Source organism: Mesoplodon mirus (assembly GCF_964341445.2).
Source record: "Mesoplodon mirus genome assembly, chromosome: 15".
NCBI classification, from domain to species: Eukaryota; Metazoa; Chordata; class Mammalia; order Artiodactyla; family Ziphiidae; genus Mesoplodon; species Mesoplodon mirus.
In genome coordinates, this window is record NC_138991.1 from 82,582,724 (window position 1) to 82,605,731 (window position 23,008).

At 45.0% G+C, this 23,008-nt stretch overlaps 1 protein-coding gene across 1 annotated transcript; it reads right to left on the reverse strand.

Annotated features, from left to right (window-relative positions):
• Positions 1 to 1,134: 1,134 nt before the first annotated feature.
• KDELR2 (KDEL endoplasmic reticulum protein retention receptor 2) lies at positions 1,135 to 17,188 on the reverse strand. Its single transcript, XM_082645712.1, has 5 exons — positions 16,997 to 17,188; positions 7,428 to 7,528; positions 3,900 to 4,058; positions 2,558 to 2,810; positions 1,135 to 1,440 (listed from the first exon to the last, which is right to left on the reverse strand). The coding sequence occupies exons 1-5, from the start codon at positions 17,085 to 17,087 to the stop codon at positions 1,406 to 1,408; spliced, it is 639 nt and encodes a 212-aa protein (XP_082501838.1). The 5' UTR covers positions 17,088 to 17,188; the 3' UTR covers positions 1,135 to 1,405.
• Positions 17,189 to 23,008: the final 5,820 nt, after the last annotated feature.

Consider the following 23,008-nt stretch of genomic DNA (forward strand, 5'->3'; position numbering starts at 1 on the left):
GCCGCTCCGCGGCATTCCACAAGATATTTTAATGCAGCAAGCAAGAAGACGACATCCTTCTTGTAGTAAGCACTGTTAGTATTCAACACTTTAACATTTATGGTGCGTCACATAAAAACAAAGTCAAATGCTTTTGCATAAATCAAAAAAACACAGCAAACCAATACAATGGCAAAATCAGGAGGAAAATTCCAAATTTTCTAAAAAATACAGAGGGTTTTAGATTAAGTGGAGAACAAATGTTGGCAGCCCTATGTAGAGCTTTTGTTGCCAATCGAAAAACATAAAAACCCATCCTGACATAGGATGTTCCAAAAGCCTAATTCAGAAAAAGGACAATTTATTCTATGCTTAGTAAAATGTTTATTTAGGATGGTAACACAAGATAAATCATGCAAGAGCTCAGTGAAAACAAAACAAAAAACAAAAAAAGAGTAAAAGGAATGGCAATTGGTGCTGCCAGTTAAAAAAAAAAGTAAATCATTTTGCTATGCAAAAGTGATAGGAAAAATCGATTGAATCTGAGCATAGACACGGTTGTAGTCATCTTTTGTAACTATAAATTAAAGTGATAGGTAACTACTTGTGTTCCATTTCTCAGAGGAGTCCTAGATCCACAATAATCACAAATGCTTCTTGCACCTCACGCTCGGACAGCAGGCAGCCCACAGCCCCTGCCCACCGAGTTCCTTAACAGCCTTGGGACAGTCTCAAACTGACACTTCTTAGCAGGGGAGGAGGGCAGGCACCTTTGGTGACTCTTAAATGAGACTCCATCGACATTCAGAATCTTAAAATTTTGGTAATGAAAACCTAAGACTTGCAAGTCACCCTTACCAGCCTTAAATGTAGTGTTGTGACGTCCAAGGAAGGATTTCCACATCAGGTGGGAAGTGATTTGAACAGATGTACCAAACTGGACACAGTGTCTCAGATTTCAAACAAAGATAACTCATCTTTTGGCAAAAAATAAATATAGTGGAATGCAAGTTTGATAGATGGAGGAATATATAATCTACCAACTGTCAAGGAGTATGATTTCATTGCAGACACAAAGAATCAACAATTTCAAAGAATTTTTTAAAAAGTTTGCACTTATTCCTCACAAAATCTTCACTTTTGCAACTACCCCAATTGAAGCTACACACTGACTTTATTAATACAGCATTAAGTTTCTTTGTGTAAAAAAATCTTTGTACATAGTAATAAAAAAAGATAAGGCAAGATGCACTGAACAGAAACCTTCTGGTTCTTTCCCTCTGGGTTCTTACAGAGCCATAGATGACTATCTGCAACAAAAGAGTTAAGTTTCTGATTTTCCATATGAAGCATCTTGTGCCTTTGCTGTGGTAAGAATTCTGTCCAAGCACCCTGAAGGACAGATGCTGGTCATGGTCTTTGGCACTTACGCTGGCAGACTGAGCTTCTTTCCCTTGAGTACTAGAATTTTCAAGAGAGGGAGAAAAAACAAAAGGTTACTGATCCTGACAAGCTCACAGTTTCTTCCTTCCCATTCCCAGAAGTCTGTCATACAAGATACTACATAGTAAGGTACAAGGAAATAAGCTTCTGGCAACCAACAGGCATCTGATTTTGGTGTCAATAAAGAAAGCCCTCTGAACTATGAAAATGTCATGCACACACAGACTGGAATTTTCTTCATGTATCTGGATGCCACAGCAATTGAATTTAAAAATAGTAATTCAATTGAAATTGTCACTAAATTCATAGCAGCTTATTTTTAATCATGACTTTCTTCCCTAATTAACATGTACTGAAATAGAACTGTTATGATATGTTGGATGTTAAAAAAGGAGATAAGATACATATGCCCTTATACCTAGCAATTCCACCATTAGGAATTTTACTGCATAGCCAGGATTCTTAGCCTGGTATCTGTGGTTGGGTTTCAGAAGCTCCTCAATTCCCTAAAACTCTACGCATATATTTGTGTGAATATGTTTAACTGTGCATTTTTTTTCTCAGCAAGGACCATGGCTTTCATCAGATTTCTGTGACGTTCACACGCCCTCTATTCATACAAATGCAAAAATATACACATACAAGGAGGCTGATTTAAGCACTGGATTTTTAAGCCCAAACACCCATGAACAGAGGGCTGCGTAAGTAAATGATGGGAATCCACACAATACTCTATCGCTATTAAAAATCATGTAGGTGTCTGGGAAAAAGAGCAGATTAGAGAGTAACATGTTCAGTTGAAATCATGTATCATTAAATCATTACATTTACTGAAGCATTAACAACGATTATCTCTGAGTGGTAGGATTCTGGGTGATTGTTTTCAGAATTATTAGTTCTGACTGATTTTACAATGAAAACGTGCCATTGTAGAAAACAATAAAGTTACAGAAAAAGAAAAAAAAAAAAGACTGAAAACCCTGACCCAGAATTTAACTTGACAGTCATTAAAATGTTTCTCTGAAGCCAGTTCTGCTTTCTGAGCAAGTGTCAGATTAGCAGCATGCTAGGCAAGGGAGCCCCTAGAAGAACACACGGCCGTAGAACAAAGCTGGCAGGACACAGCCCAATGTACCTTTTGTAATGTACAAGTAGAAGAAGTCGCAGTATAGGATGGTCTGGACAACGCCGGCCACCACAGCGATGAGGTCAAAGAAGCCCTCAAAGTAGAAGCGCCAGATCCAGTTGACAAGATACAAAGCACGGTAGAGGCCCAGGAAGAACAGGTAGTGGGTGGTGATGGTCTCAGCCTCCCCGGTCTTGCTGATCATGAAGAGCTGTGGTAGGATAGCCACTGACTCGAGGTAAATGGAGAAGGTCCACAAAATCTGTAAGAGAAACAGCACGCTTTGGTCAGCATCCAGTGCCCGCCATGAGTTCACAGGAAACACTCTTGCTTTACCATGAAGTAGCACAAACAGAGAGGGGAATCTGGCATCAGAGCCCAGGACAGAGTAGCTCTGCAATTTAATAAATCACAGAAACTTCAGCCACAGATAAAAGGCACGGACACTCCCAGTGACAAGCTGGATAACCTGGACACCTCTACCTCTTGGACTTGCATCACCCTGTCTCTCCAGCGTTGCGTTCTTCAATTTTCTGGGACTCTATGTATATGCTGTTTCTCCTGCGTCAGCTTATCCCACTCCGAATCTAGGGTCCCTAATTTCTGCTTTCTGCCAGGGTTGACAAGACTGATGACTGGGCCCTTCCACTCCCTCACTGCTGGTTTTCCTCACCAACTGGGTCTCCTTTCCAGGCTATTTAAATCGTCTCACTATTTTTCTTATCCTTCAGGCTTTGTTAGCATGGTTAAATCAAAGGGGTAAGAAGTCAGAGTTGTAATCGTGCAAACTCTCTGCCCAACACAGCACTTTATTCACGCTGATGAAAGGAGGACTTGTGAGTAGTCCCTGGAGTGTTTCAAAACCCAGGCGCTCCCTGCACCATCAGAAGACCACCATCAGTGCGTAACTGAATCAAGCCCAGGACGCTCAGGGGTGGACGGAGCGCTTAGGAGCACTGGGGCACCATGCAAACTGCGCTTCCTAAAGACGAGGACTGAAGCAACGCTGCTTAGGCGATTCGCAGATGGCATCAATGAGCGAAGCCCGCACACGAAGAGTGGGAGTGGGGAGAAGACAGTGTGCTCCAGACACTCGGACAGGCAGCACACTGTGCTTGGAATCACAGAAGCCAAGTTTATATTCTAAAGGAGAGTCAGAGACACCCAAAGGGGTGTCTACCCTGGGTGCTTAATTCCTGCCCACGATTTATTTACACCAAACCATGTATGCCTGCCAACCCACCGCCCCGCCCCCCCCCAAAAAACAAACCGAAACAGAGCCCCATTACCTGCAAACGGGTCTATTTCCCTAGGGAACCAGACAGGACTACTAACTAGCCTCTTAACTAACCTCAAGAGGAGAGAAGTCATGATTGACTAGAAAGGAGAGGCCTCCCACAGGGACCACCAGAAACTCCACTCGGAAAGTGTCATGATTTCCGTCGTAGGTTGCCTTAAATTTCATGTAGATCAGGTACACCGTAGCATAGGAGCAGGCGATGTAGATAAGCTACAAAGAAAAAAAAATACTGGGTCATCAGTATCTTAAAATTGCTCAAACTCTCTTGGCTGTCTACATCATCCATATGTACACACACGCACACACACACACACACACACATATGTATATATATATATATATTTTTTTAATTTAAAATATATACTTTTTTGGGATATACCGTTCTATAAGTCATATAACCACCACCACAATCAAGACACAGACCAGTCCTAACACCTCCGCCACCCCAAATTCCCTCATGCTGCCCCTGCAGAGTCAAGCCTTTCCCCCAGCCTAACCTCTGGCAATCACTGATGTGTTCTTGGTCCCTGCAGTTTTTGCCTTTTCTAGACTTCCATTCCATAAATAGAATCATAACCATATGTCAACTTTAAGATCAGCTTCTTTCAGTTAGCACGATTTGAGATCCAACTGTGTTGTCCTGTGTATTAAGAACTGGTCCCCCCATATTTCTAAGCAACAGCCCATGTCTGGGTGCCATAGCTGTTCATCCACCCAGCAGTTAAAGGACAGGTGGGTTGTTCCCAGCTTGGGGGATGGTGGGTAGAGCTGCTGTGAACATTTGTGTACAGGCTTTTGTGTGAACGTAAGTTTTCATTTCTCTTGGGTAAATACCTACGAGTAGGACTGCTGGATCATATGTTAAGTGTTAAGTTTAACTTTACATAAGAGACTGCAAAGAATGTATTTTTAATCTCATTTTAAACTATTAGATAGTAGCTTTAGAAAAAAAGTGAAGGGGAAGTTCAATGCAGTTCAAAACCAAGGCACTTCCTTACAGCATGAAGATATTTCTGAGCTAGTGCTTTATCTAAAGATAAGATAAACAATGTAACTCATGTTAAACTTTGCAATGATGGTTTTAACTTATATATTGTTGCTATGAAATTTTGCCTGGTAACATAACAAAAGCAAAACCAAACTAAGTGGTAATTTGTAAACACTGCTGCCTACATGTTCGTCTTTCACATTCAAAAGGTAAAACACGGGCTTCCCTGGTGGCGCGGTGGTTGAGAGTCTGCCTGCCGATGCAGGGGACACGGGTTCGTGCCCCGCTCCAGGAAGATCCCACGTGTCGCGGAGCAGCTGGGCCCGTGAGCCATGGCCGCTGAGCCTGCACGTCCGGAGCCTGTGCTCCGCAACGGGAGAGGCCACAACAGTGAGAGGCCCACGTACCGCAAAAAAAAAAAAAAAAAAGGTAAAACACTATATATTCATCTGAAACCAAGGAAAAATCTGATATTCTGAAATTACACCAATTTTCAGACTGCAGAATTTTAGGCTCAAGAAGCAAGCGGCAATTCCAGCCTATAAACATACACAACCAGGATGTCAGCCGCGTGGCCTGGTGCTACTTCTCTCTAGGAAAGGCAACTTGTAAAACCTGATTAGGAAAACATTTGGGCAAAACAACTTCAGAGGAAAATGAGAGCAACCATCCAGTCCACATACGCTTAAACACAAAACAAAACAAAGACCTAAACTGTCCCTGGCATCTTATCATGAAATTATATTTGCAAATAAATAGTCAACACGGTATCAATATTAAAATTGTTGATCACACCCATACACCAAGAAGTAATACACACACTCCCCTCCCCAATGCAAAATCAAGGAAGATCAATATCTCATACTGTCAGAGGAGTTCTCTCCACATGAAAATATATGCATATATGTATATGAATAAAATAACACATAATCCACATGTATAAACAAAATACACACACATCTATGTACAGAACCCCCCCCCACATCCTGTGAAGGCACACGGTAGCCGGGGGTCCCTCCCCAGCCCCACTCCTGCAGCCAGCCCAGACTGCGCCCATAAAGGCTTCGCAGCCACTGGGAAAAGCAGCTGCTTTTCTCCTCTCACCAGTGCTCGGCATTTAAAGTAAAAAGCTATGAGCACATAAAACTTGGCTCTCACTGCCCTGATTTTCAGGACGTTATGTTTGGAAGCAACAATTAAGCAAGTAAGGATTCCTCTGAAAGCTAGGCGTCCTGGGGGGAAGGGGACTCTCACTCATACACCTCCAGTATCTACAGTTTTAACTTGCCTGCACAGCAAGCAAAGACCCAGGCTTTCTGTTTTGGGCAGCGCCATGCAGCTGGTGGGACCTTAGTCCCCCAGCAGGGATCGAACCCGGGCCCCTGGCAGTTTGGTGGTGAAAGCGCAGGGTCCTAGCCACTGGACTGCCGGGAATTCCCAGACCCAGCCATCTGTAAGGAAGCTAATTATTTCCTGATCATGAGGCTCCCATCACTTAGTAATAAAGAATAGAATGACTACAGGCTCAAATTTTGCTTTGTCTACTTTGACCTGTGCTTATAAAAATGCTTTTGAACACAAAGTGTCGGGGGGAGTTGCTTTAAATACCACACCCATGGCTTTGAACGTTGCTTCCCTGGGTACCAATAACCAAGTGCCTACCACAGTGCCCAGCACACAGGTGTGGTTAAGCATTTGAAGAATGAATGAATGAAATCAGACATCCTTTACACATGCTGAGAGCCCCATACTCTCCTTCATGGCACCAATCACAAACCGCAGTCATCCGTTTAGGACTGCTGTGATAGTCTGCTCTCCGCTGCCAGACCGAGCGCTCCTTGCTGCTTTCTGCCCCGCCCTCACTGCACCCTGGCGGTGCTCACCAAGTGTGAGGTCAGTGCCCGTGGGAAAGAACTGAGGCTGCCCGAAGCGTGGAGCGCGTACCACCAGTGGCACGCAAGAGGCTAGGTGGTATACAAACATTTTGTATTTTGAGAGTTAGACATTTGTTTTCATGCGGGGATATATGACACCAAAGTGTCATGGATAAATACTTAGGACAAGTTAAAAGGTTTAAAGTCCATATTAAGCAAATTATGGTGCAGATGTTGCTTAAGCACAGCAAAAGTAACACCCAGGTGGCACACCCAGGCCCTCACAGAGCAGCAGGACAAGGCTGTGTGGCGAGAAGCCCCGGCTTTCGCTTCTCGTTCTGAACCAACTTGCTGGGTTTCCCAGGGAGTCTATAATTTCCCACTGCTTGAAAACATAATAGTCACCGCTCTTTCTTATAAGGTTTTCAAGAGCTTTAGAACTTTATCATAGTTGAGGAACTTAAGACTAGGAAATCTCTAAGTGTGAAGCACTTTCATTAAATAGATACTGCTTTGATATAGAAAAAAATTATGCTTAATGGTAACTATTCCTAGTTATATGTACTAGGTGGTCTAAAAGTGCTTACATCAAGAACAGCATATTTAGACATTATTCTTGAAGATGTTTAATTAAGTGCACAGGTGACATAAATTTAACAGTTTCCATAGGTCTGTGAATTATGGATAAAATACATTCCATTGGATGCCACACCATACCTTCATAGACGTATTATATAATGAAATAAATGAAGTAAAAAGATCCAGGTAACGAGTTGTGAAGACCAGTGCAAAGAGAAGCTGGCTTTTCCCAGAAATACCTAAAGAAACAAAAGGAAAGCATTAGAAATGCCTCCAAGAGCGTTATGATTCTTGTAGACAACACCGTGCAGGAAACGCAGGAAAGCGGGACACCAGGGGTCAAGGCTGATGGTCGGGATGACTCTAAATAAATGACGGCAGTTTCAGTTTTTCTTTCCCTTAACATTCTTGAACATAACCGTTTGGGAAGGTTCTAACAACTTTTCTGTCTTACTAATGATGGGTGACCATAGGAAAGTGACTTAATTATGCCAGCTCCAATATACCAGGATGTGCATTGTTCAAATGAACATTAAACTTCTCAAATATCTCTAAGCAGGAAGAAATTTATTTCAAAAACCCTGCTGTTACTTAGTGTTGTAACTTGTCTGTTACCTTAAGTATCTTTCCATTTTAAAACAGTATCTCGTGGTGACAAATCTTTCGAGAATGGAGCTGGATCTACCTGGATTAAGGAACCCTGTGGGGGACAGTGCTTCAGGGAAGAGTCTGAGCAGTAATCCCCCTGGATTGGCCTCCCAAGGTGACTTCTTTTGTGAGGGCAGCATTTACTTCCACAGGTTAAAAACTTAAAAAAAAAGTTCTCTTAGATGAATCACACAACCAATCTCAGACTCACATAAAAATGCTCCTGGATGCTATGGCAACAAGAGGGTGGGAACCTGCTAGTCTCCCAAAGAGCAGTCTTCTACTGTTTTCACATTTTGAAACTGTTTCTCCCTCCAGAGCACTGTTGTGGCACATGGAGACACAGGCGGGGACATCTAGTAGGTCAGGTGGAGTGTACCTGACATCTGGATTTGGCCAAATATTTGTGTGATAACAGACTGTGAACTGTGCGTTTCAGAGGTTGGAGAAGGAGCGAATTCATTAAGGAAACTGAGTCTTATTAGGTGTCAGAACCGGCCCAACCTCACTTACATTGCAAACTTCACACCATCAGACATTTAAGCAAATTTGTATTTGGCAGAAATGTCACTGCAGCCAAATCATTAGCAATATTCTTCCAGAATGTGAAAATCACATCGTTTTAAATGATATTTTACAAACAACACTACTTTACAAAATAATTTTATAGCCTGTTGAAGCGAAAAGCCTGGATCTAAAAATGTTACTTTCTACGTATGCATAACTGCAGTTCCAACCTATTCACAAAAATACCTAAATAGAAACCGAAGAAAAAGTTGACTCTAACCTTCTGGATCCATCAGTAGTAACCAATTTCAAGCGCCAACGGTGGAGATACAGATAGTCAGCCTGCCCCTTCTAGCCTTTTCTCCAGTAATAGGGAACTTTTTTTTCTTATCAAAGATCAGTGTTCCAAAGGAGAAACAAGGAGGCTGCCATTGACATAGAGAAGATGGGAGAGAGAAGACAAGATGGGGGGAAAAGGACAGGGAGCGTGCAGTTCACGTCTGGTGATTGTTGAAGCCTTGAGTGAGAAATTTCCAGTTCATTTTTTTTTTTTTTTTTTTTTTTTTTTGCGGTACGCGGGCCTCTCACCGCTGTGGCCTCTCCCGTTGTGGAGCACAGGCTCCGGACACGCAGGCTCAGCGGCCATGGCTCACGGGCCCAGCCGCTCTGCGGCATGTGGGATCTTCCCGGACTGGGGCACGAACCTGTGTCCCCTGCATCGGCAGGCGGACTCTCAACCACTGCACCACCAGGGAAGCCCCAGTTCATTTTCTATACGGCCCTTTCCAATATTTTAAATAAAAAATTACGGAATACACACGGGCAAATTTTGTTGTAAAGGGTTTATTCTAATGGAACTTTGGAAGCCAGGCAAATTTGAAATTTGTCCTCATTTTCAGCATTCCTATACTAAACATGAGGGACTATCACATTGCTTTTACCACTCCCCTTTGCGACCCAAGTCACGTCACTTCCTCTGGGAAGCCGTCTTTGAAGGCACCCTCCCTCACTGCTGTTTATTCGCTCAGCAAGTGTATACTGGGAACTACTTCATGCCAGCTGCGGCCCTAGCTCCTGTTACAGTGCTTATAAAATACACTGTGATTACCGGGTTGCCCGTCTCCCTCTCCCCCAAACCCCCACCAGACACAGAGATCTCCGAAGGCCGGGGTCATGCCTTATTCCACTTCGTGTCCTCTGTGCTGAGCACCGGGCCTGACACACAGCAGGGCCCAGAAAATACTTGCTGAATGAATGAGCAAATGGAGAAAAGAAAATGTAATTCATTTTATTTTCATGTCATGGGGGTAAACTCTCATTTTATGGTATTTGGGGGTAACACTTCCAAAGAGTTTCTGAGTCATACTGTGTCTCTATGACTGTAAGTAGGCGACATGCTCTGGGCTCTGCCCTCATTTACTGCCAGCCAGAGGGTGGGGCAGAGGCGCAGGGGACGGGCAGCGAGTGGCCTGCAGCTCGTCCCGTGGTGCAGGATCCATGCAGGAACCGCCATGCTGGAAACCTGAGTGTGCTTACACAGGTTTACCCCATTCTTCCTGGCCTGGGATCCTGATTAGCAGGTAGCAGCTTTTCGCTTTAAAACAGAAAAACTGTTCTGTCTTCCCAGGAAGGCAGGGATCCCAGCTGAAGAGAGATCAGGCAGGGGCAGGAATCTCCTTCCAGGGGGGACACTTGCTATACGCCAGAGGGGCTCCCACGGTCAGTGTCTGTGTTGAGACCAAAGCACGCGAAGGCTATCGGTAACAAGCTCTCAAGAACACTCACTCTGAATGTTTCTGTAACAGCCATCCCAATACCAAATGCACCAAATATCCAGAGTGAGGAGTATAGCTTGTAAAATGGAAACCAGTCATTAAACTTAACACCATTCCTGTCTTTTCCCACTGGGCCAAGTTAAGTTTAATAAAAGCCTACAACTAAATACTCCACTGTATGTTACTTTAAATTAAGCTGGTTAAAAGCTGCACTTCTCATATTCCCATTGTTTACAGAACAAAGCCCTCGACCAAACAGAAAAGCGTTCAGTGAATTATTTTTGTCCTGGCAACAGCTGGGATGCAACCAAGCACTGTAGGTCAGACTACCAGGATAATCTGCATGGCAGCATTCAACAAGGGTCCCAGGCACCATGCTCTGACCCATTGTCTCAAAGGATCCAGATGCTCTCCTAACGGCCATTAACTTACCCTGGAACCAGCAGCCCAACAGTCAGCACCTGACTCATAACACAGCTCTTGGGACTTGGGGAAAGAGAGGCTTTGGAGCCAGAAGGTTTGGGTTCAAGCTCAGCACTTGAATGCACCAGGTAAGTCAGGGCCCATTACATTCTTGGCCCCCCTAAACCTCACTTTCTGCATCTGTCAAATGGGGACAAATTATGCCAAATTGTGGGACCACTGGAAAAACTGTTTTTGACTATACCTGCCATGCTGCAAATGCTCAATAAATGACAGCTATTACTATGTATCGCTTTGCCATCTTGTTTTCAGAGAAATCTATGCTATTTTATTAAAAATACCAACTGGACTAACATACATGGAATAAAAATCAAAAGGACCTTTTTAACACCCCTCCCACCTCCATTTTAAGTGTAATGTTCCAGGCTTTTTGTTAAAGCCTCTTTCTATATGTGTATTTATATGTGTACCCAAACATTTGCCCCTTAAAATGGGGCCATACAATCTCTTGCTTTACAATTTGCCCTGTTAACTCAGTGTTTCAGATATACCTTCTCCTGTTAATACTTCTAGCTCATTCTTTTTAATGGCTGCATAGTGCTCCATAGTGTGCAGGTACCGACATTTGTGTGACCCTTCCACTAACGGACATTTGAGTTGTGTACGATTTTTGTTCTTATAAATACTGCATGAACATCTTTGTATCTATAAACAGTGTTTTGTATTTATTTATGTACAACAAACATCTTTATACCTATATATAGTTTGTTCTCATATATGACAATTTCTGTAGTTCAAATTCCCTAGAAATGCTGGGATAAAATAAACACTTTGTTTTGAAATACTGTCAAATTTCCTCTACTTAGGCTGTGCCAATTTACATATTCCTTAACACCAGATGAGAATACACCTTACTTCACACCCTTGCCTACATTAGATCTTGTAAACCTCTGACTTTTTCCCACCCAGCAGCAAATGATGGCATGCACTGCTATTTTAATATCCAAGTTCCTAACTACTAGTGAGGCAAGGCATTCTTTCATGTTTAACTGGCCTTCTGTTATTCTTCTGTGAACTGCCAACATTGCCCATTTATCTATCAGGTTGGTTTTTTTAATTTGTAGGAGTATTTTATTATGGATATTAACCTTCTGTCACTTAGATATATTGCAGATTATTTCTCTCAGTTTATTATCTTTTAACTTTGATGATATTCTGAATTAGTAAGTTAATTTGGGGAGACAAATCATCTTGCTTCCTCACCAGCCTGCCTGGTCCTATCCAGGACATTGGTATGAACATACATTCAAGGTCACCTTCTATGTCCATTAGCAAAGTTTCATACTTTTCCTCATAGAGGTCTTATACCCTCCTTGTTGGGAAATTAAGGGAGCCTTCCCTAGGGTCTTTCTTGCCACTTCACATCCATAGGATTTACTGCCTATATGGTTTGATACCCTGTGTTTTTATCTTTTTATATATGTCTTATTATTTCAACTAAATTGCAGCTTTCTTGAGAGCAGAAACTTTGACAGCAACAAGCTGCTGCTCTGGACTGTGTCCCCAGTGGCTTGCACATGGTGGGTGGTCAGTAAGTGAGAATGATTACTCACGAGACTGGCACTCAAAAGAACAAAGGTGACAGCTGCTACCAAGAGGGAGCTGGGAACGTGAGGCAAAAGCTTCCTGAAGTACTCAGTGACAATGAAAGAGGAGGTCTTTTCCATGTACTTCAAAAATATAAACTGTCACAACAAGGACATACTGTATAGCACAGGGAACTATACTCAATATCTTATAATAATCTATAAGGGAAAAGATCCTTGAAAAGAATATATATGTATACACATACACACACACACACACACACACACACACATATATATATGAATCACTTTGCTGTACACCTGAAACTAAAACACCGTAAACTAACCACACTTCAATAAACAAAACAAAAAACAAAAAAAGAGGGAAAAAAGCCCCACACCTGGAAAAGCAACTACAAAAATCAATCAATCAATCAAAATACCAGACACTGCATACTACTTAAGACAATTTAAGACGAAATATGTTAAAACCTAAAACTTCAACACATTTAAGAGCCAAGAAAATGGCTGCTTTTTGTAAATTAGATACATTCACTGCAAAAAAACTATCTCCTAATAAATTCAAAATATAAAGGTAAATATATATACATATATACACACACACACACACACATACACACACACACATATATATAAACTGTCCAATTACAAGCAATGCAGGGACACTGTACATTACTGTCATCTTCAGGAGAATGAAAAGTCTGCAACTTACATGACAACAGCTAACAACAATCTAAGCAGTAGGTGGAGGACAATCTAAGCAGTAGGTGGAGGAGGGAAGGGGAGGACATGGGGAGGATGGCTGGGAGCCTTGGAGCTCAGAAGAACTCCACTAGTACTTTAAACACAATAGATACAGTACCAATAATAACTATCAGCCTACAGGAAAATGTAGATAGGAAATCCTTCACCTACAAGCCAAGGCTTGTTCTCCCAACACTACCCAGGCCAGTGTTTCAGACAATAAAGTGACAACTTGAGCATACTGTGGATCCAGCTGCAGTCATAGTCCAGGAAGATGAGGAACTCACACTTCATTTGGGTGTCCCTGTCATGACAACGGCAGACACTGGAGGATGCCAGTTCAAACTAAACCAAGATCAACTCCCCTGCCCTCACTTTAAAATAGGTCCTTCAAAAAAAATAAATAAATAAAATAAAATAAAATAAAATAGGTCCTTCAAGGCAGTTGTTCAAGAAAACAGAATCTTCCTCACTCACCTGTCTCATTCATCCCTTACCCTAAGGAGAAAAAGCCCCGTGGTTCTATAGCTGCACCTATGCTTGTTTTTATTTTATTTTTTTGTTTTGTTTTGTTTTTTTTTGCGGTACGCGGGCCTCTCACTGTTGTGGCCTCTCCCGTTGCGGAGCACAGGCTCCGGATGCGCAGGCCCAGCGGCCATGGCTCACGGGCCCAGCCGCTCCGCGGCATGTGGGATCTTCCCGGACCGGGGCACGAACCCGTGTCCCCTGCATCGGCAGGCGGATTCTCAACCACTGCGCCACCAGGGAGGCCCTGCTTGTTTTTATTTATTTGTTTGTTTATTTATGGCTGTGTTGGGTCTTCGTTGCTGCACACAGGCTTTCTCTAGTCACGGCAAGCGGGGGCTACTCCTCGTTGCGGTGTGCAGGCTTCTCACTGCAGTGGCTTCTCTTGTTGCAGAGCACAGGCTCTAGGTGCATGGGCTTCAGTAGTTATGGCAAGCGGGCTCAGTAGTTGTGGCGCAGGGGCTTAGTTGCTCCACGGCATGTGGGATCTTCCCAGACCAGGGCTCGAACCCGTGTCCCCTGCATTGGCAGGCGGATTCTTAACCACTGTGCCACCAGGGAAGTAGCAGCTGCAGCTGTGTTCAAAACAAATGCCAAAATCCTAAAATGAACCCCAATACCAGTATTTTCAAAGTGAGAAACACAACCTGAATGTACACGTCTCCTATTTTAGTTGAGAACCTCATATCAAACTCTTACTCTTTCAAAAGTCTCTAAACAACTTTAAATTAGGATGGAAAAACAAGGCAGCTAGTCAAATTCAGAATTTAATTCTGAATAAATGATCTTGGTGATTTTGATTTTTACAAGGCCAGGAAATCTCACATATAAGAACTAAAATGATCCTAAGTCTGATAAAGAGGATAGTTTAATAACTATTGGAATACTGGGCAAACGCACACAAACTTAACTCACCTATTTACCTTCCTTATTATTCTGGCTGAAGTATTTTATATTTTCCTAAATGCTCCTAAATCTCCCAAATAAGAACATTTAAAAATGTTCTAAATGAATATTTAAAAACAAACAAAATAGCAAACCTCCTTACTTTCTCCTATTACTCAAGGTTCCCTTAAGAATTCTATATTCAGCATTGCACTAACTTCTCTGCAACATCTTAGTTTAGATACACATTTAGGAGATTGCGTGCTTCAACATTTAATGACTTGACAGAGGAGGGGATTCTGAGGAACATATGCAGGATAAAAAGACTCACACAAAGATTTTGGAGCAAAAATAAAGATTACCAGGAACATTTTCTGGTGGGGGATGGGCAAAATGGGTGAAGGTAGTCAAAAGGTAAATCCTGGGGATGTAACATACAGTGGTTAAGTGTAGTTAGCAACACTGTATCGTATGTTTGAAAGTTGCTGAGAGAGTAGATCTTCAAAGTTCTCATCGCAAGAAAAAAATGTAGCTATGTGTGGTGATGGGTGTTAACTAAACTTACTGTGGTAATCATTTCACAATACACATATCAAATTTTTACCTTGTACACCTAAAACTAATATAATGTTATATGTCAATTACAGCTCAATAAAGCAGGCATAAAAAATAACATTTCCCGGGCCTCCCTGGTGGCGCGGTGGTTGAGAGTCCGCCTGCCGATGCAGGGGATGCGGGTTCGTGCCCCGGTCTGGGAGGATCCCATGTGCCGCGGAGCGGCTGGGCCCGTGAGCCATGGCCGCTGGGCCTGCGCGTCCGGAGCCTGTGCTCCGCGGCGGGAGAGGCCACAGCAGTGAGAGGCCCGCATACCGCAAAAAAAAAAAGAAAAAAAAAAAAAAAAAAAGAACATTTCCTGAGTGCAACAGAAAATGACCTAAACTACTCACCTGAATAATTTCGAATAATTAAAAACAAAATTATTCAGGCCAAATAGATACTTATTCAAATCCTTAATTGTGAGTTACTGATCACCTGTGTTCCAACCCTGGCACTAATTTTCTCACCTCCCTGAGCCTCAGTTCCCTGGTCCACGGAATGGGGGCAACGGCACTCGCCTCATAAGGTTATTTCAAGGACTACATGGGGTAAGCCATGTAAGGTACTTAGCTCACTACCTAATACATAGCAAGCGCTTAAATGTCAGCTATCACAATCGCTGAAATTACTTCGCTGTCATTGGAAATCATACAACTGAACCTCTCAGAACTATACATAAATTGAGAGATCACCTCCAAGCCAAACACACCAGCTTCAGTACATGGACTTTGTCACATCCATTTTGATTGCTCAAAGGTCTTTTTTGGTTTTGCTTACTTCCTGGATTTCAGCTATGCTCCAGGGAGACAGGTGAGGCCTGAAGACAGCAGCAAAAGATGTGGTGTTCCTCGACAGGTGAAAATATTTAGAAATCAGTCAGGTAAATGGAATCTCTGCCACCCAGGTCCTTTGGGACCCCATCTTTCACTGTCTCTGCAAAAATTAAGTTCTTTAATTCATCAAACGTTATTATACTGAGGCCATGGCATCAAAAATATGTTTAAGGAAGACGCTGTAATTTTAAGAAATCATTTAAAATTCGCCATTCTTAAGCTTTTAGGGTTAATGAAATGCAAAACCCCGCAACTACTAGCCGGGAAAGATTTGTCTCACTGCCTCCCAGCAGTGTGAGCATGAAATGTGTACTCCAGAGGAGCGAGCCGCCAACTCACTGGTGACGTGGAGTGAGGAATTACAGGAGACCACATGAGACCTCGGCGGTTGCCGGCGCCCGCCGCAGGTTGAAGAGAACCCGTTATTAGATGAAGGCACTCGGAGTTTGTCTGACAAACTAGATCGTCCCTCAAAGCAGCATTAACTGCCCCAAGAAATTCACTTAGAGACCTCCCCATACCCCCTCCCGTGGCAGGCTCACGTGATCCTGGACCCGAGAGCTGGGGTGTAACCCACAGGACTCTAGGGACAGGCCTACCCGGACACCCTAACGTAAAGGCCAGTCCTCGAAGGGGCAGGGTGGGGAGCAGGGTGACCTCTCCCCACACTAGCCCCACCTACCGGGCTGGGTAGTCTGCCACGTCAGGCCGAGCCGCCGCCGTCCTGCCCATCCTCCTCCCGCGCGTCCCATTGATTCGCGGGCTCCCCGCACCTCGGGACCCCCAGCACAGGCGCTCGGAGAAGCGCCCACTAAAGCCGCGGACGGAGGCCGCGCCTGCCGGACCCCCGCCCCCCCATCCAAACTTTTCAGAGAGAACAAGGCCCCGCGCTGTCCAGTTGGCGCCTCCCCCGCTCCGACGGCTCAAGTTCGCAAGCCGACCAAGTGCAGAGCTGGGCCCAGCGCCGCGACACCTCGCCCGGGCCTGAGCTTCCACCCCGAGGGGCCGCAGGCTCCCCCCGGGCCCCGCCGCCCGCCAGGCCGGCCGAGGGGGTGTGTCGGGCCGGCGCAGGCCCGCGGGCCGTGGGGCAGCCGAGGTCGCCTGGTCCTCCCAGAGACCCGGCCCCACGCCCGAACCTCTCCCGGGCCTCGCCCGCCGCTTACCGGCGCAGGAGCGCGTCTTCCAGATCTTCAGCAGCAGGATGACGATGGCCGCCAGGTGGGACAGGTCCCCGGTCAGCCGGAAGATGTTCATGGCGGCGGCGGTCTGCGCGGCGGCCCCAGGCTCCGCAGCTCAGGCAGCGGCGGCGGCGGCGGCCACAGACAGGAAGCTGCGAAGATGGCGAGAGCGAGCGCGACGTGGCCAGGGACGTGGCCGAACTGCCGGCGCGCGCGCGGGGCAGTTTGGGAGAGCGGGCGGCCGCCACGCCTCGCCCTGCCCCGCCCCTTAAAGGGGACGCTCCGAGAGCAGGCCGGGAGGGAGAGCAGGCTCCGGGGCCCCCCCTACCCAGGACCCCGACTGCTTGCGAACTTCCCCCTGCCGGGTTTCCGGGTTCCCCTCGGGTGCCAGCGATTTCCTTTAATTTTTGAAATGACACTTTCTTGTGGGGGATTTTTTTTCTCCTCCCACTGATCTTAAGAGCTCTATAGGCTTACTGTATGAAAAAGTATGAGGGGGGAAAAATTAATGTGATTGCATCACTCAAGATAAGGTGGATATTGGGGTGTCGGGGAGGGTGCGGCTTATGCGGGGATCTGAAGATTTTACCATTCTGGGGACTCTCTTTGACAAAGAGTGTGCAAATTAGGTGGAAAACGAACATTTCTGTAGGATGTGAAAATAAATCACAAGAAATTACTAACGGAACGAAGCTGACAAACAGGATACGCTGCATAATTTGCGGGGCCCAGTGCAAAATAAAAACGTGGGTTCACTGATTGTTCAAAAGCAGGAAAAAAAAAACCTGCTGCTAAAGTTTCTAAAATATAAACCATTTCCCCTTTATTTTATTTATTTATTTTTGCGGTACGCGGGCGGGCCTCTCACTGTTGTGGCCTCTACTGTTGCGGAGCACAGGCTCCGGACGCACAGGCTCAGCGGCCATGACTCACGGGCCCAGCCGCTCCGCGGCATGTGGGATCTTCCCGGACCGGGGCACGAACACGTGTCCTCTGCATCGGCGGGCGAACTCCCAACCACTGCGCCACCAGGGAAGCCCTCCCCTTTTTTTTACAGTCTCTCTCGACTTGCTTCCTGTTCTGTTTCATGTCGTTCTAAATAAAGAAAAAAGAAAATGTTAAACTATGATCATGAATTTTACCGTTTGTCTTTATGTAGAGCCATGTCAGTTTTGAATGCAAATATGAGAGCATTTAACACGGGTGCGGAATCGCTGAAAGTGTAATTTGTATTTTATGGCTTGTGCATGGAGGGTGCCTGGAGTTGGCCAGAAGAGATGAACACAGGCCAGACCCAGGAAGGTTGGAAGGAGGAAAAAGAGGTCCCCAGGCACAGTGGAGGCCAAAGGAGCACATCTTTGGGCGTGGGATAATGGATGGGCCAGTGCCACTACTCCAGTGAGCCAGGGTCTGCCCTGGACTTGGCTGGAGGACCAGCATGGGCCTGATGGCTGCTGGTTCCCTCTCCCTCCAGCTGAGCTTGCTGGGGCAGCAAAGTGAAACCAGGCGCCTCCCCTTACCATCCTCTACCACCTCAACCCATGGCAGAGGGCAACATCAAGCGTATTGCAACTTCGGTGCCAGGACACATGAGGTACCTGGATCAGGGGTGGGCATGAGGCTTGCCCCTGCCAGGTTGGCCGCTAAAAGGTGGGACAGCCATCACCATGTCCTGCTCAGAGAAGCCGCAGGGCACACGAGCTCAACCCCACCCACTCTGACCCACATTGCACCTGCACCCTGGCCCCCATGTAAGCAGAAGATGCAGCAGTCACTGGGCAGGAGAGAGAGGAGGAGGCCAGGCTCCCAGGGCACAGGGGAGCAGGCACCCTGAGGCACCAATGAGCAGGAGTCAAGACTCCAAGTCTCCGTTGCATGCGCCATTGTCTCATGGGACCTCACTTGCAAAACATAAATCCAAAGGTAAAGTTATTAAGAGTTTGAAGAAGATGATGGTAGAGCATTATGCCTTGATTATGGGACCTTCTGTCCCAGTGAAAATGCATGAAGTCAGCCCTGCCAACAGATACCACAAACAACACTAAATCCTGAAAATGAAACATGTTTTTATTAATTAACTCACTGGCGCACTTCTGTAATGCTCATTTTTCCTACATTTTTTTCATTGTACACTCTTCAGCCACCTCTTCATAGGACGACGATTTTTTTGTGTGTCTGTGTGTTGGGATTAACAACCTTAATAATGCAGAACATTGCCATTTTTTTCTTTTTTTATTGAGATATAATTGACATATAACATTAGTTTCAGGCGTACGATGTAATGATTCAATATTTGTATATATTGTGGTCGATCACCACAATAAATCTAGTTAACACCCATCACCATGCATAGTTACACATTTTTTTTCTTGTGATGAGAACTTTTAAGATCGACTCTCTCAGCAACTTTCAAATATACAAGACTCTATTATTATAAACGATAGTCACCATGCTGTACATTACATCTTCAGGACTTATTTTATAACTGGAAATTTGACCTTTTGAACACCTTTATCCATTTTGCCTAGTCTCACCCCAACAATGATTTTGAAGTATTTTCTATAAAGAGAATAGAAAAATTATGTTTTCTCCATCATGGTTAATTGAAAAATGCTTTTGATAGTTTGGAAACATTTCTTTCATCTTCTCAACTTGTTATTGGTAATATCATGGACGTTAGTAGGACAGTTGTCACATTCAGAAAACCTCAATCAAGTTATTTCATATAAAACCTGCAAGTTTGGGGCTTCCCTGGTGGCTCAGTGGTTAAGAATCCACCTGCCAATGCAGGGAACACGGGTTCGAGCCCTGGTCCCAGAAGATCCCACATGCACAGGAGCAACTAAGCTGACGCACCCCAACTACTGAGCCTGAGCTCTAGGGCCCGTGAGCCACAACTACTGAAGCCCACAAGCCAAGAGCCTGTGCTCCTCAACAAGAGAAGCCACCGCAATGAGAAGCCCGCGCACCACAACAAAGAGTAGCCCCTGGGCTTCCCTGGTGGCGCAGTGGTTGAGAATCTGCCTGCCAATGCAGGGGACACGGGTTCGAGCCCTGGTCTGGGAAGATCCCACATGCCGCGGAGCAACTAGGCCCGTGAGCCACAATTACTGAGCCTGCGCGTCTGGAGCCTGTGCTCTGCAACAAGAGAGGCCGTGATAGTGAGAGGCCCCGCGCACTGCAATGAAGAGTGGCCCCCACTTGCCACAACTAGAGAAAGCCCTCGCACAGACACGAAGACCCAACACAGCCATAAATAAATAAATAAATAAATAAATAAATAAATAAAAATTAAAAAAAAAAAAAAGAGTAGCCCCTGCTTGCCACAACTACAGAAACCCCACGTGCAGCAAGGAAGACCCAACGCAGCCAAAAATAAATAAATAAATGTATTAAAAAAGAAAAAAGCTCCAAGCTTACAGGGCGTTTTCTAGTTTTCTTGTGCAAGGACTAATGTAATACTTTTTGGATTGATGACACTAATGAACTAGCTTGTGGGCACTTCTTGTTGTATTTCATGGTTTTCATACAGAAATTCATTGACACTTCCCTTAAGAGGGAAGCTTAATCTCCTCCCCCAACCTTGAATGTGAGCTGGATTTAGAGACTCACTTCTAACAAATAGAATACGACAGAGATGATGTCATATCACTTCCGAAACTAGGTCATAAAAGTTCTTCTTGCTTCCTCCTTTCTCTCTCATCAGTCACTCTGAGAGAAGCCAGCTATAGGCCAGGAGGACACACAAGCAACTGTGCAGAGACGATCACATGGTAAGAAACTGAGTCTTCTTGTAAACAGCCAGCAAGGAACTGGGTCCCGTTGCCAACAGCCGTATGAGTGAACCACCTGGGAAGCAGTATCCCAGCCCCAGTCAAGCCTTTGGATGAATGCAACCTTGACTGCTGTCTTAAATGTAACTATTGGGGAAACGTAATTAAAAATAAAATCTCCTGCCAACCCAGTAAAACCTCTGCTCAAAATATAGCAAAGAATACAATAGTTTTGCTGTTGAATAAGGATCAAACCAAACTGTGATGTGCATCACAGACAATCCACTAAAGAGATTTCGGACAGAAAGAAATCTTACGCTTTTATTAATATATAGCCAGGCAGACACAACTCGTTACATATATATGAATTGTCTTTGTCCAAAAGAAAAGAGAAAACTTATCTTTTCAACAAGCAAGAAGTTATAACTGTGAGCCGGGCACAGCGGCTAAACTCCCACACAGACAGGAAGCCTTGGTGTTTGCATTTCAAAGAGACAGCTCCAATACCCCCCAAGAAGGACAGTCCTAGGATGCAAAATTGGCAAGAGGCTTATTTCGCTTTTAAAAAGATTTACGTGCCTGAAAGAGACAGAGAAAGGAGTTAAGATGACAAGTTTTCTAAAGGAAATGCTGAAAGAAAAGGTGTGTTGGGGAGAGGGTGTTTTTCCCTTTTGGCACCAGGAAAATTGTAAACTTTTTAGATTTTTATTTACTTAATCTCATGATATTTCCTGAGCCTGAGGCACCCAGCTAAGCCACTGCCAAATTCCTGGCCTTCCAAAACACATATTCATTCCACAATGAATATTTGCTGTTTTAAGATGCTAAGTTTTGGGGTAATTTGTTACACAGTCACAGAAAACCAGTGCTGGAGTGATACATAAGGCAACTTCATCCAAAGACCACGTGATGTTTGAGTTCCACTAGGGTTTGTGCTTCTCACAGAGGTACAGAGGCACTGTGATCATTCTGTTTCACTGGATTTCCATGAACGCAAAAATGAATCATGTGTCCATAACTGTATACACTGGGTTACTGAATCTATTGACACAGGAGAGATTTTCCATTTTTATGGAGCATCACTGAGAACCCAATCGTCCACTTACCATTTTACACTCTTACTGGTTGGAAGAACTTTTTGCACACTAGCTTCTGGCCCTCTATACTGCACACACTGTCTGTGCCCCACTAGACACAGAGATGCATCCCCAGCTGCAGAAGTGTGGTCAGGATCCAGCTGGCAGCTACAGAGAGCCTCCTCACCCAAGCCCATACCTGCTGCCGGAGAGTGAGATGGGGTGTCAAGGCCTGGCCATTTCACCTTGAAGAGGGACATGCCAGTGGACCACACTCAGTCTCAAACTCCCCATCATGTGGCCGTGACTTTCTTGGGCCTGTGTAACCACTGGCTTCTCCATCTTCCCAATCCTGCTTCCTCTTCTGCCCTCCACAGGTTCAGATTCCTAATACACACCTCATACCCCAAACCGTCTTGGTGGCATCTGCTTCTGGAGAACCCATCCCATGACGGTTGGAGGTGGGGGTCCAAGAAAGAAGGTGATTAGATCCTGGTTGGAAAACTAAGATCCCACAAGCTGCGCAGCACGGCATGGCCAAAAACAACAACAACAACCCCCCCCAAAAAAAAACAAAAAACAAAACAAATGTGGTGTTCCAAGGGGCCAAAGGGATGGGCCTCTAACAAGGATGCCAGTCAGCTTACACCTGCCTTTCCTGCATGCAGAGCTTTGTTGACACCACATGCTGAGAGCTGACTGAGTGCTTGACCTACCAGCCTGGGATCCCATGAAATACTACAACCCACCAGAGGATCCACTTCTCAGTAAAGGAAGTAGGAAGTGGGCCATGACCCCTTGAACCGCTGGTGACATCACACGCCACACCACCCAGAAGCTGCCATCTAGGGGTGACGTGATGGCACAGCCTGTGGACGGTGCAGCTGAAATGCCAGCTCAAAGGCAGTGCTCGGCAAGATGGGGTGCCATCCCCCAGGATGGTGTGTGCCCTAAACCTCTGCCTGGCACTGTGTCCTCACAAGGAAGAATGCATGGACCTGGACACCAAGGAGTGGAAGCAGGAGTGGTCCCATGTATCATATCTGTTGCTGGGTAACACATCACCCCCAAACTTAGCAGCTGAAAACAATGCACATTCATTACCTCACTGTTTCCGTGGGTCAGGAATCTGGTTGCAGCTTGGCTGG

Excerpts from the sequence above, each read along its gene's own strand:
- KDELR2 (XM_082645712.1), bottom strand. The coding sequence starts at position 17,087 with ATGAACATCTTCCGGCTGACCGGGGACCTGTCCCACCTGGCGGCCATC. Across the intron at positions 2,811-3,899 it reads ATGACTTCTCTCCTCTTGAG|ATTTTGTGGACCTTCTCCAT; the intron begins GTTAGTTAAGAG and ends TTTCTCTTACAG. Across the intron at positions 1,441-2,557 it reads CTACTTGTACATTACAAAAG|TACTCAAGGGAAAGAAGCTC; the intron begins GTACATTGGGCT and ends TGAAAATTCTAG.